Source organism: Budorcas taxicolor, chromosome 19, assembly GCF_023091745.1.
Source record: "Budorcas taxicolor isolate Tak-1 chromosome 19, Takin1.1, whole genome shotgun sequence".
In the NCBI taxonomy this organism is placed as follows: domain Eukaryota; kingdom Metazoa; phylum Chordata; class Mammalia; order Artiodactyla; family Bovidae; genus Budorcas; species Budorcas taxicolor.
The window spans coordinates 23,130,809-23,145,019 of NC_068928.1; the positions used below are offsets into that span (position 1 = coordinate 23,130,809).

General features: G+C 47.0%; 1 protein-coding gene across 3 annotated transcripts in view; it reads right to left on the reverse strand.

The window, feature by feature from the left end:
• Positions 1-14,211, reverse strand: part of SMG6 (SMG6 nonsense mediated mRNA decay factor) — a 199,441-nt gene that overhangs the window by 134,887 nt on the left and 50,343 nt on the right. For all 3 annotated transcript variants that reach the window (XM_052657343.1, XM_052657344.1, XM_052657345.1), the window contains exon 10: positions 10,870-11,015. In XM_052657343.1, the coding sequence (XP_052513303.1) occupies positions 10,870-11,015 (146 nt within the window). The remainder of the gene's footprint in view (positions 1-10,869; positions 11,016-14,211) is intronic.

Genomic DNA, 14,211 nt, shown 5'->3' on the forward strand with positions numbered 1-14,211 from the left:
TGAAAGGGAAGTCGCTCAGTCGTGTCCAACTCCTAGCGACCCCATGGACTGCAGCCCACCGGGCTCCTCTGTCCATGGGATTTTCTAGTCAAGAGTACTGGAGCGGGGTGCCATCACCTTCTCCAGAGGAGTCGTGAGGGAAAACAAAGAAACACACAAGCTGGAGAAGGCGATGGCACCCCACTCCAGTATTCTTGCCTGGAGAATCCCATGGACAGAGGAGCCTGGCGGGCTATAGTCCATGGGGTCTCAAGAGTCAGACACAACTTAGTGACTAAACCACTACCCAGGCAGGTTAGCTGAGAAGCAGAGCCACCTGGAAGTTAAGTGGGGGGGTTGGACAGGAGTGCAGAGTTCTGTCTGGGGGAGAAAGCAGCCTTGGACTAACTGGGGGAGGGAGCTGCCAGAGACACTGCTCAAGAAGTCGTTCCCAACAAGAGAAAGGTCAAGTTCAGATGTAGGCTTAGAAAAACAGGTAACTTGACCAAAGGCAGCAGAACAAGCCAGCCTAACTGGTTCATGAATGTACTTTAATTAAATGAATCCGGATGGGAACAAAAACAGATTGAGGAACCACAGAGTGACTGGAGGAGTGGAGAAGGCTCAGCAGGGTCTGGCTGACCTCACCTGAAGCCTAGGTGAGGAATCAGGGACCAGGCAGAGAAGGGCTGTAAAGGCAGCTGGGAAGCAGTTCGGGGAGATTTTGGAAGGCAATCTGACTTCTCTTCGGAAGAAGTTTAAGCTAGTTGGGTTAGCAGCCAAGAGAAATGGGATCGAAAATGGAGTTGGGGCCTCCGTACCCTTGGTGTCGGCCCAGCAAATATTTCTTAGTTGCCACCGGCCTGAAGAATCCATGTTGTAAACTCTTTCATTTCTTTGATTGTGTGTACTTTATATCCTTTTTTCTGTTTCTTAATAAATTCTTTTGAAAAATGTGGAAAAAAATGAAAAAAAAAAAATACACAAGTTATCTAGTGTTTAAAGAACAAGTGTTATGAAAAAGAAAAGCAGAGCAGGATGGGGGCGATAGGAGAACAAGGTGGGAGCGCAGCAGTCTCCACAGAATGGTCTGAGTTAAGTCACGTGGAGCTAAGATTTGAACAGACTCATGGGAGATGAGATATAGGCCATGCAGATGGCTGGAGAAAGAGCACTTCCACGTAGAGGAAACTGCTAATGCAAAGGCCCAAAGGGGGCAGAAGCCCCTGGCTCATCAGAGGACCTGCAAGAAGGCCAGAGTAACTAAAACAAAGTAAGCAAGGCAGGGTGTGGTCTGAATGAGACCAGAGACAGCAAGGAGGGGAGTGGGGAGGAGGGAGAGTCCACACCGGAAGGCCTTGTGAAGACTTTCACGGCTTTTGCTCTGAGAGAAATGGGAAGCCAGCAGAGGCTTGTGGAGAGCAGCCTGTGTGTGTGTGAGTGCGTGTTAGGAGTTTCAAGTCTTTCTGGAGAGCAGACTACATGTGTGTGTGTATCTGTGTGCAAAAAGGGGAAATGGGAACAATAGAGACCACAGTCAGGAGTTTCAAGTCTTTCTGGATCATCTTTCTCTTCGTGTTTAAAAACAAGTTTGATTCACAAAGAGTACCCAGGGCATGTTTGCAAGAGGATTTTTGCTTTCAGTGTGGAATCTTGAAGAGTGTGTCAACAGCCTACAACTGTGTCCTTAGCAGGCATCTCGAAATAATGATTACCAAACATTTCTCTCTGTTTGCTGCCCTGACACGAGTTCCGGGCATCACCCTCTCTCAGGGGAGAGGTGGGAAGAGGTTGTGCAGAACAAGCAGTGATAACGGGATGACGTCACAGGTGTGCCTCAGAGAAGCCCCTGGTGAGCTGGGCTCATAACCACTCCACAGTGATTTACTCTGTCCTGCCAACGCCAGCTGGAGGAGGGATGAAGAAAGCTGACACAGCCTTAAGCCCTGGGCAGGCATTATAAGATCTTTCTCCCTCCAGGCCTGCCAGCCCCTCCCCTCTTCCAACCGCTGATCCTTGCTTCAGAAGCCAACGTGTGAACAGCACGTGTCTGGATTTCAGAAACCTGCCCAGCAGTTGGAAACTCCCTGCAGCGTGTCAATTGCTGCATCTGTTGTTGGCACTTGGGGCAAGGGATCACATGGGCAGTTTCTGAACTAAGCTTCGAGATGGGAGTCTGATATCTGAAGAGGGGACTCGAGAAGCCAGAAAACTCCAATTACAGTAAATAAATTCCTAACCATATGACAATCTGCCTTCTAAAAAGGAAACTGGGACATACAAGCCAACCAAACAGCTCTAAGGACGGCAGTAGTCAAGAACAAAAGCACAGAGCACCCTGACTAATGGAAAGGATTTTATGGGCCAACAGAGTTTACCAGCTCTGGAGTGTGATGTGGCTGAAACTAGAGAGCACTCTTGTCCAGATCCCTAGCTTACACCCTTTCAGCAATAAATGGCTTGTATCAGTTCAGCGACAGGCCTCTCTCCCTGCCTTCCATTACCTTTCTTCCCCACCTGTCAATTAGTCCTCTGAGTAGTATATACCTTGACCATCTCTTGGAAAAATCAAAAAATCTGAGCCCATATACCATCTGCCATAAAACTAGGCTGCAGGAGCTGGAAAAGGAGCTGCTCTTTGGAAGCCCAGCCTCCCATGCTCTCGCCATCAGACATACAGGTGCCCCTGTCACAATGCTCACAGGCAGAGGTTAGGAAAAAATGCTCAAGTCTGATGTTTCAAAGAAAAAAGGAATAACAGCATTTCCTCTAGTAACACGGCAGGCAGACTAGGAACCTAGGTCTACTCTCCCAGTGAAACAACTAATTATCCTGGAAAGAGCATTTTAAAAATCCTTCTAGAAAGCAGCGTTGAGTTAAAAAATTAAAAAGGAATCCTCTGGCCAGGGACTGAGTAAAGACAAAACTAGAGCTGTTAAGCATGGGATAGGGTCAGGCTTTACCCTAAGAACCTCTGCTACCTGCTGAACTTGAGCTCTGGGTTTCTGAGGCTTCGTGGGTACAGCCGACATAAGAGGATGCCCAAGATCCCTGCCATAAAGCTGCGGTCCCACAGAGCTACACCGAAGTACAAAGGTCAATCAGAAGCCATCCTCAGCCTCGTGATAAGACAACTAGCTAAAAAACTGACTATATCAAACCCTGAGGCTGACTAGAAGACAAAAAAAAAAAAAAAAAACAGTGCACGGAAAGTACAGGCTGTGCACTAGCGCTCACAGGGGTGTGCAGCCTGCATCCGAATTACCTGAATGGCTTGAAAACCCCGAAGCAGGCATTTGACCTAAAAGGATTATTTTAGACTCTTCACACCAGACTGTGGACAAAAGCAAACTCAAACCCTTTCCCCATTTTCATCCCAGGTCTCCAAGAATTCCCACTAATGAATTCCCACAGAAAATTAGCAGATTACAGGGGGAAAAAAATTTTTTTTAAATTACACAGGAAACAAGGCACACGTACAACAGCCAGCAGAAGTAAGAGACTAGAAGAACCTCACCGAAAAGGACCCCTTGATCAGAGTCCCTAAAATAACCACGTTTAGTATATTAAAAAATAAATAGAAGACAAGCTCACAAATATGTTCAGGAAATAAGAAACTAACAGGAAAAGACCAGATTTAGGGGGGAAAAAAAGTCTGGAAATAAAAATATATAATTGAAATAAAATCTCAGCAGAGCATGTTTAGCAGATTAGATATAGCTAAGAAAAGGTTCAGGGACAGAGTTAAGGAAATTACGAGGAATGCAGCGCCAAAAAAAAAGAGAGAGAGAGTCAAAAATGAAAGAGAAATTTTGAGAGACATTTAAGACAGAAGGAGAAGAGAAAGCATGGGCAGATGCAGTATGTAAAAAAAGAATGCTAAGAATTTTCTAAAACTGCTGAAATCGACTCACAGATACATGAAGCCCTATAAAGCCCCAGCAAAAAAAAAAAAAAAAAAGTGCAAACCTAGAAAATCATTAAAGCTGTAGAATATCAAAGGGTTTATTTAAAAAAAAAAAAAAAAAACCTAAGAATCATCCAGAGATAACAGATTATTTTTAAGAGGACAATTAGATTGACGGCTGACTTTTAAACAGTAACAACCCAGAGACAGCAAGGTACCTTCAGTGGGCTGAAGAAAAACAACTGTTAACATAGAGTTCTATTACCAGTGAATACAGGGGAATCGGGAAAATGAAGGGTTTTCAGACAAATACGAATTGGAAGTTTGTCATCAAAAGAATGTCACTAAATAAATTCTAAAGAATATGGTTCAGGCAGAAAGAAAACGATCCCAGGGAACTCCTGGTGGTCCAGTGATTAGGACTCTGTGCTTTCACTGCCGGGTTCCATCCCTGATCCAGGAACTAAGATCCCACAGGCAGGGAGGGGCAGCCAAAAAACAAAAGGAAAAGAAACTGATCCCAGAGAGAAGGTCTGAAATATAAAAAGGAATGAAAAATAAGTAGTAAATATATAGGTGAGTCTAAACAAATATTTACCATAAAAACAATCATGATAATAATGAAAACAAAACATAAGTGAAAACGACAACTTGTCTTTCAAGGTTTAAAAGTAAAAAATAATCAAAACAGCTGACAACAGTAGCATATTAACTGGGGAAGAGAAAAGGAGAAGAGGACACAATTTAACTGTGCCAAGTTATCTGTATTATTTAGTAGAGGGAAAATGCAGCTGCTTTGATTGGGGGGTGGAGGTGGTGGTGAGGCAGGGTGGGAACGATTGCTTGCCGTGTTGAGCTGTCTCAATCAGGTCCAAAGAAATTTCTGTGTGCCATCTGACACAGGAGGCTGGACCCTTGAGACCTGGGTGTAATTTACTACCTTTGTGACCTTCCTAAAGTTACTCAGCCTTTCTGGTATGTTTCTAGTCTGTAAATCGACTAAATAGGACACAAAATAGCTGTCCCACCTGTCTCAGGGGCTTTTCTGATAGCTCAGTTGGTAAAGAATCTGCCTGCAATGCAGGAGACCCCAGTTCGATTCCTGGGTCAGGAAGATCCGCTGGAGAAGGGATAGGCTACCCACTCCAGTATTCTTGGGCTTCCCTGGTGGCTCAGCTGGTAAAGAATCCGCCTGCAATTCGGGAGACCTGGGTTCGATCCCTGGCGTGGTAAAATCCCTTGGAGAAGGGAAAGGCTACCCACTCCAGTATTCCGGCCTGGAGAATTCCATGGACTATATATAGTTCATGGGGTTGCAAAGAGTCAGAGGCTGACGGGAGACATCACATGAGAATACATATACAGCAACGATAAAATCTTATCAGGTGTGACCACGATGTTGTTCTGCTGTCATTCCTGGCCACTACCTTTGAAAGCTTACAGTTCTTCCCCAGACCAACATTTAGTTGGTTAGGGTCCAAAGTGCAACTTACTCTCCCTAATGCCCACCCCCAGAACATACTCATGTTCCCTGAATATTCAACAAATAGCAGAGAGCTGGCCCACACCCCCTGTAACATGTAGAATTTTACTCCCCAGGAAGAGTTTAAGGAGAATTCCGAAAAGGCAGCTGAGAGTCCTGCTGCCAGCATCCCCCCAGTAATGTCTCTCTTTCAGAATAAGTCCATCCAGGAAGGGGAAAAAAAAAAATCAAATTGAAAAGCTATAAAATGGCAGCAGAGATGAGGTCTCTAGCCCACAGTAATGATGAGATGGTGACGGGACACTGCACTTCTCCACTGCCCCACAGGGCAGCCATGGACACCAAACCACACTGTAACCCTGGGGCAAAACCAGAAATCATTTCATCAACCGACATGGTAAGAGGCTTAATTTTATTGATATGAGTGGATTTTCACAACTGCTTCTCCTTCCTCAGCCTAAAATAACGGATTCATTCTGAAAACAAGGACCCTGGAATTCAGAGTAGGGAACATAGGAAGATCCCTCGACAAACTCATTTCCTTAGCTTTTCCTTCTGTTCCAGGGAACTCTGAGGGAAGAAATCCATGCTAAGCAGCCTGTTGATAGCTGTAGCTCCCCCGGAGGAACAGAAGGCATGGCAGAGGGATGCGCCCTTCCCCTGGTCTGCCCTCCTAAAGCCTTGCCTCTTCTGACCTCTGAATCCATTTCTCACATAATTTGGGGGCCAAGCTGGCTGTTTCTTTGTTTATCTGCCCTCAACTGAGCAAGCAGTCCTGAAAACGAAGGTCAGGCAGTGCTGACTACCTGTAGAAATCTACACAAAGGTCCTTGGGGAGAAAAGAGCCCAAGAGTTTCTATCAGCAGAGACAGACAAGCAGGATGAGAGGGCAGTTTACACAGCTCAACTCAGGCCTACCCTTTCCGAGAGGTGGATTCCTGTACAGCTGTTCTGACAAGCAGGGGATTAGGCACTTGATACATTCTGCTCGGGTGAGAGATTCAGACAGAAGTGAACTGCACGGGGCAGCACCCTGCCTTATCAAAGGTCTCTAAGGCGGTGATTTGCTGAAGACAAAGAAATTTTGGTTGTGACTGTAACTTCACAAACTAGGGTCAACCTGCATACATGACCACAGCCTGGAGGTGAGTGGCTCCCATCTCAAGTGTCCCACACACTGGGGTCCAGTTCTGTGGGTCCCCTGTCGACAGGTGCCGTGTCTCTATCCCTCTGGAGGCAGGCAGGTGGCACCCGCTCCCACCACCTCCTGCAGTTCAGGATTACTAGCAAACCATAAAAGTGAGCATAAATGATAACGAAAGGAAGGCCAGCCTAGCCCTAGCTCAATGCCAGCCCCTAAACGTTCCCTAAGAACAGGGAGCCCCAACGGCGAACACACGAGCAGTGTCTCTTGGGTGCCCTCTTGCTGTCACCAGGGCTTTTCTGCAAGGCTGACACGGAGACCTCCTCTATGAACTGGTAGAGGAGGAAAGAGAGGAGGAAAAAGAAGGGGCCAGGGCACAGAAAAGGGAAGTTATTCTAGTGGTGGCCAATGAATAACATCCAATGATTTATAGGAAGTATAATCCAATAATACAGTAAAATAAAACAGTGTGTGCCTGCAATGGTTTTGATTCCAGGAATTATAAAAACATATTTTTTAAAAAGACAAAGAGAGGGAGAGAGAAAAAGGGGGGAAGAAACAAGGGGGCCAGACTGGAGCAAATTGGGCACAGATGGGAGATGCAGTGGGGTTCCAGGGGTGCCCTACCACAAATACTGCTTCGATTACTCCTCTTCAAGAAACAAGAGCTTTATTTCCTTACATTACAGAATTAAAAAAAAAAATTAAAATTCTTGGAGTGCTTGTGGTTTAGATCAACCATTCCCTCTCCAGCACCACATCAGCCAATCGGGTGGCTACTGAAGTGTTAAATGCTGAGGCACGTGGAGAAGGCCCCGCTTCTCCAATGACCAGTGATGACATCACCCTGGGAACCACCTATCTTGCCACCACCCATTACTCGCCGAAGGGCAATTCTGGACACAGGCCAGGAAGGGAACACATTGTTCAGTGATGGTCGGCCTGGAACCATGGACTTCCTCATCCATGTGCTCAGTGAATGCTTACTGAGTGCCTGATAAATACCAGGCCCTCTGCTAAGGGAAACCCAAACATCCCTCGAATGTCTCTCTCCTCAACCTCTTCAATGTAGACTAGTAGGATTCTGGACTCTCTGCAGTCCCACTCCAGCAGGCTTCTTGCAGAGGGCCCACCCGATGGGAGGAGATAAAGGTATCAATAGCCTTGAACTTGTGAGTTTTAAGATCACTGCTGAGACCTGAAAGGTTCGCTGGTTAAATGGTGTGGCAAAACTCAACTTACTTTCCTTGATCGGAAGAGGGACAAATCTCACGACCTCTGCCTCCCTGAGCTCCAGGGAAAACTGTAAGTTAAGAAAGGCCTCTTTGACCATCTAAGTGTTTCCCCTCCGTTGGGCCTTCTGGGGTGCCTGAAGCTCTTTAAGAGTTCTGTGTCTCTCGACCCCAAGGAAAGCACATTTGGAAAGTATTTTAATAATCACACTATTAGTATCATTTCCGGTATTTTGAAAAGAGGACTTATACAAGGGTAGCACCGAGCCCATACAAAAACGAATTAGAGGCAATAGCAAAGGACATGCTTTTCCGTAAGGCCGTCCCTGTGGCTCTCCCTAGGTACCACGTCTCCAGGGAAGGGCCAGGCATAGATGGAGAGAATCTCGACTGCCGTGGGGGGACACATATCACCTCTGCTCCAGGCTGGAACGCTCCTTCTCCACAGAGTCCAGGAACTGACATATGCAAACACCCACCCAGAAGGGCAAGTCCAAGAAGGAATGGAAAGAAAAATGATGGCCCAGATGTTCTGTTAACTTGCAGTGACTGCCAAATCACCACAGACCCCAAGCACCTGGGAGGGCCAGGCAGCAGCAGGCCCTCGCTTCCTGGCTGCAGACAGCCGGGGTCCCGCGGCTGGGTGGCGGCTCTGACAGCCAGCCGATCGGCCTGGAGGGCAGCCTTCAGAAGGGCACCGGCTGACGGGACCCGGGGGCTGAACACTCAAGGGCTGATTTATCACTTCCTTACTCATAAAAATGTGATTCAAACTGCTGCTGATTAGTGAAGGATTTAAATCTTTACCCTCTCCCCAACCCCCTTCCCGCTCCACCCCCGGCACAGATGCTGCAGCTCAGCCACAACACCCCCTTCTTGCCACTGTCCGTGCGAGCACAGCACAGGGGGCCAGTGAAGATGACTCACATGCTGGGAAATGGAAAAGCGCATCTTCCCACCAGCCAGCCCCGCTGAGTGCTCTGCTCACCCCTCTCCCAGTGGCAGCCCACACAGTGGGGTCTGGACGGCCGCCTCAGCTGCACACCGGGTACTTGGCAGCAAGTCCACAGAGCGCTCTGTCCTAGCTGAGTGTTACATCCTGTGGCCGGGCTGTTTTTCCCTGAAACACCCTTGGACCACCTCAGCTCTCGGCCCCAGCTGCCCCGTGGAGGTGAGCATCAGGACAAAGCCGGAGCCGGTGGCGGGGTCTCACGCACAGGCTGCGACGTGTCCTTCCTGGCAAGCAGGTCCTTGTTAGGAGCGACCACGGTAAAGAGTCTAAGGGAAAGCACGCTGGCCTCCAAGGGGAAAGCACTACTTCCTTCTTTCTCTGTTCTCACTGTCTCACCTTCCTTTCACCCATATTTCCTTAACTTTTAACTTTACAACAGCTCCAAGGAAAGGACTCATTGGTGGCCTATGAAAAGGCAAAAATCTTCCTATTCGTGGAGCAGAAGTTGCTGACAACAGAGGCTCCGCAGACTAGAGCTGTGGGGCCTTTACATTCACACCTCCAGGTCCCCCGATGGGGAAACTACCTTGGCAGAGGCTGCGCTCTGTGACAGGCGGCTCACTGACTGTGACGCTGCCAGAGGGAGGCAGGGAAGTGAACAGGAAGCCGACTCGGGATGCGCCATTCCCCCGAGCCTGCGAGCTCCCCACCTGGTGGCCTGACCCTCGAGACCCTCAAGCGATGAGGAAGGGATCGAGTTCCCTCCCCTCCGGACTGACCGCCTCACCACCCTTTACAGACCATATTTCCTCCTTCCTGGAAACCACCATTGCTCCTCAGGACTGCGTGCTTTCTCACTGGTATTCCCGGACATATTCAGAGAAGTTCAAAATGGCACCTAAACCTGTGCATTTCACCTTCTGCAAGGAACTGTAAATGCTATGGGAGACAGCGTGAGAGGAGAACACCCTCCAGGCTTCAGATGTGATGGAAAACCCAGGCAAACCAGCAGAGGGCCTGGCGGAGTCCCAGGAGAAGCCAAGTTTCAGGGGAAAGTGCAGCTGCCTGCTCACCAGGGAGAACACCCCCCCACCTGACCGGAGCAGGCTGAAGCACAACCTAAATACAAATGGGAAAGGGAAATAAACCAACTTCAGAGTGACAGAGACCACAAAGAAAAGGTGCCCTGAAAGAACCAGTGAGGCTCTGTCCAGAAACACCGGGTCTGCTTTGCAGCAGAGTTTCTCTGGAGGGCAATCCCCACTTCTTGGGACTGCAGGTGACAACCTTCTAACCCTAAGACCAGACACTCTCTGCTGAGGCTCTGAAATGATTTTTTGGCAGCATGGACCAAGTCTCCTTTGCAAACAAACACACAAAATAATGTCACCTCCAGGCTACAGATTTCCATCAAGTCAAACCACATCATCCTTACCTCAGTGGGGTGGAGGGAGGGGAAGGGATCCGGTTAACATCCTTCCACTGTGACCTGGTCACCAGAACATTTACAAATCCTGCCAATCAGCCCCTCTCCCATTTCTCCTTCCCCACCTCCCACCTCATGTCAAAAAAAGAAAAAAACACCCAGTGTTCAGAAAAGCATCTCAGAATGCATACCACTACATCTGCCAAACTCTGAGGCTGGTGAGTTTTTTGCTTCCAGATTTGAGTCACCAAAGCTCATCAATTCTCTGTTCTTACTCCCTGGCAGACTCCCACAAGGGATATCCCATAGGGAACTAGACTTTTCCATATTGAACAAACAGGGTACATTAGTCCAGAAACAGCTATTCCCCATCCCTGCCAAGCGTATGGTCTCTGCAATGAAACATTTCAGCCATGCCTCCCCCCTGGGACAGGCTTTGGGTCTGCAGCCTCCAAGAGGCCTTGCTGCTGCCTTCAGCACAGCCAGATGTGCAGCAGCGTCTCTGGGTTTGCAAATTAAGCTCTATACCCATGATTCCCTCCAACCATCCCACCCAAGCACTAGAGAGTCATACGGATTTCGGAGAGTACATGAAAGATCTGAAAGGCGGGGTGGGTGGGGTGTGTGTGTGTGTGTGTGAGTGTGTATGAGTGTGTGTGTGTGAGACTGTGTAGTGGTATGGCAGCACAGGAAAGAAGACAGATTAATCTTTATCTGTCTAGATTAAGAAACTGGATGTTCCTTACCTTTCAACTGGGAGTTGTGTACAGCAAACATGTTGATGGTCATAAGCTGTAGCATGCGGGTACTTCCAATAGGAGAGGGGCTGTGCTGCAGCAACACCTGGAACTCCTTGAGGACCTTCTCAGCCACTGCAGGGAACGTCTCCATCCTACAAGCACAGGCAGCCCGTCAGTGAGGCACATCCCCGAGAGCACTCAGCGCGTGCACGCACGCACACACACACACACACACGCATTCATTCATTCATTCCTTCCCTCCCTCTCTCTTTCTCAGAAAAGCAGACAGCTGACACCTAGAATGTTTCTTTGCCTTCACAAACCTTCCGGGTACCCTAAGGTTGTGAACAAATTTAAGAGAAAGACGTGTTCAGGGTTTAGAGATGGAAACAACTCAATTTTTTGGATAAATCACCATGAGTTATTACGCTTTGGTATGCTATTTCCTAACCTCTGGCAATAAGTGGATTCAAGCTGAAATCAAAGTTTCTCTCTGAAACCATCAGTTTTTCTAAAGAGTGAACAAATTTCCTTTAAGCTCTCAGGCCAGCATAGTCCCCAAACTCTCCAGTATGAAAACCATATTCGAGGAAGAGGTTTGTGAATCTAAAGATTCTTCACTCAAAGCTTCACTCCAGAGGGGCTCTCAGACGCAGTTCAGCTGCTGTCAACTTAGGGGCCAGCACACGAATCATTCCATGCAAGGACCCCAAACATCCCCTGGAGAATCCCTCGACCGGGGGCCCCGATGGTCTGTTTCGGCCTTTCCTGGGTTGCTGTCCTCCTCCCTCTCACAAGGGCTCTGCTCATCAGGGTCTGTATGTTTTCAGGCCAGTGGAAATATAATGCCCTGGCCAACTGCCACTCCCAATACAGGAAGAGCCTGTAATGTAGGGAGGCAGAAATCTAGCCAGTGACCCGGCGCTCCTAAGGAGAGGTCATTCAAACCACTGCTTGCCAAACGCGGCCACAGAGCGGTGGTGCACGCCTGGAGCTCCTCTGGCAACGAGAATAAACCACAGCTGAAGTCCTCAGAAATAAAGAGCAAAGTCAAACTCGGTGCTCGGGAGAAAAAAACCAGGCACAGGGGCCTGAGGGCCATGCTGAACAATTCACGGTCACCAGAGCATCTTTCATCCATCCTCACACCCCCTCACAAGCAAACAAACTGCTTGTGGTACACTGCGTGTGTATTGGGGTGGGGGGAGAGGAGGGTGAGGAAGAGCTCCAGCTTGGATTAATAAATAGCTTCTGGAAAGCCACAGGGAAGGGAATCCTCCTCGAAGGACACAGCACAGTCTCGAGTCCTAGGGAAAGGTGCTTCTGCTTTCACCTGAACCTCGACCCTTTCTCCGATGTGTAGTAAGCACCCTCCCCAGGGAAGAAAACACCACAGCCTTCTGAAAGCCTGGCAAGCTTCATTCCTCGCCCTTGGAGGCAACTCCTGCGACTGACCCCCCAGGACCCAGAAGTCATGCCACAGTTACGGGTCAATTACAGTTTATGTTCCAGTGCCCTTCTCTGCTGAGCTGTCCTCGTTTTTATTGGCACAAAACATGCCAGGCATTTGCTTTCTTGCCCCCACATGCCATTTCAAGTGCCACCCCACCCCACACTCCTGCCACCACCACCCAACAACAACAAAACAACCAAAACACACTGATTTTCTCCCACCTCTAAAAAGTTTCAGAACCACTGAAACTCTTGGTCGGTTTGGAATGGCAGAGAGTGATATGTTTGGGGCTGGACTGGATCCATTTTTCCCCCTGGGCTGTAACAAAGGTTTCATTTTAAACCCTGACACTATGCAGCACTCTTTCTGGTCGGAGGTGGGGAGGGGGGCTAGCACTTCTCATTACGAGAACCGCAGAGTTCACTCTGCTTGAAAAGCAGCCACACTGGGCGAGATTTGGAGCCATGTGTCTCCGTGTTGAAAGGCGGTGGAGAGCCAGCACAGAACGACGTGACAGAAGTGTCACGTGGGACAGTCCTGCTTCGAGGCTGTGTCTGAGGAAGACTCTTTCCCGGGATGGGAATTGAAACACAGCCATTATCACTCCCTAGGTCAGACTGAAGCCTCAAACGAGCGCCAGGCCAAATGTCCACATCGTCTTTTTTATGTTAAAAAAAAAAAATTTGCTGTTCACCTTTCAACTAGTTCACAATGATTAAAACAAAAGAAAAAGAAATCAAATGCATAAGGGTATGAGTAAGAGTAACTCAAATTCTGAGATACAAGGGAAGATGGAGTTCTCAGACAACATCAGCTTTGTGAGGCAACAACTGAAGGACATGCAGATAAAAGATTCTTCCTCAGAGCTCAATAACGGCGTTTCTCGTGCCCAATTTCATAACCAAAATGCTCTCTGGTTTTGGTCTCCAATTACCTGTAAGTAGTTTTATTTCTTTCTCTTTGCTCCACCCCATATTGCAGAATGAAAATTATACTAAAACTGGGATAATGACAGAATACAATTTGTTTAGGGGAAAAAACCCACAAAATAAAATGATGGTTTTTATGGCTACATAAGTAATTATGCAAATGCAATAAAAAGGTCTAAAGAATACATAACCTGATGTCTAGCATTATCTCTTTGGAGGGCACAGAGGTTGGGAAAGAGTTGAAAGAAATTTTAGAAAAGCATATTATACTTTTACAAGGAGATTTTTATATATTACTTAAGTAATAATTGTAAAAGTTTTACACAAGAAGCAGCAGCAGTAGCAGCAATAGAGAAAGAGGCGAGAAAGCATAAAAAGATGGCAATTTATAACAGCGAAAAACTGGAAGCAGCCTAAAACATCCAACAACAGATTATTAAGATGGCATATCCATACAACTGAATTCTATTTTTTAGAAGCTGTATTAGATTTTTTTTAAGTTTAATATATATTAACTGAAGACAGTTTTAAAGTAGTTTAATGTGATCCCTTTTATAGATATTTATAAAAAATAAATAAGAGAATGTACGTGTGTGATGTATGGAAGAAAGATAAAAATATATATCAACTGTTAACGGTGGATAGTTATCTCTGGACAGTGAGAACAGGAATAATTTTTTATTTCTTCTTTTTGCTGGGTTTTCTAAATATTTTACAACGAGCACTGTATACAGGAAAAAGATTTCCCCTACGATGGATACTTCTGGCTTTTGTATATAATACATTTCTAGTTTTAAAAAGTAAATCAAGACACAAACATAATATTTTTAACAATTCGAAGTCCAAAATAAACACATGAGTCTTTGAATTCCAAGAGATCTTGAAAGTGTGCAAAGAGCATGACTCGGCAAGCACGTAAAAAACTAAAGTGACAACTTCAATCTAGGCTACAATGGGAAGCTAAAG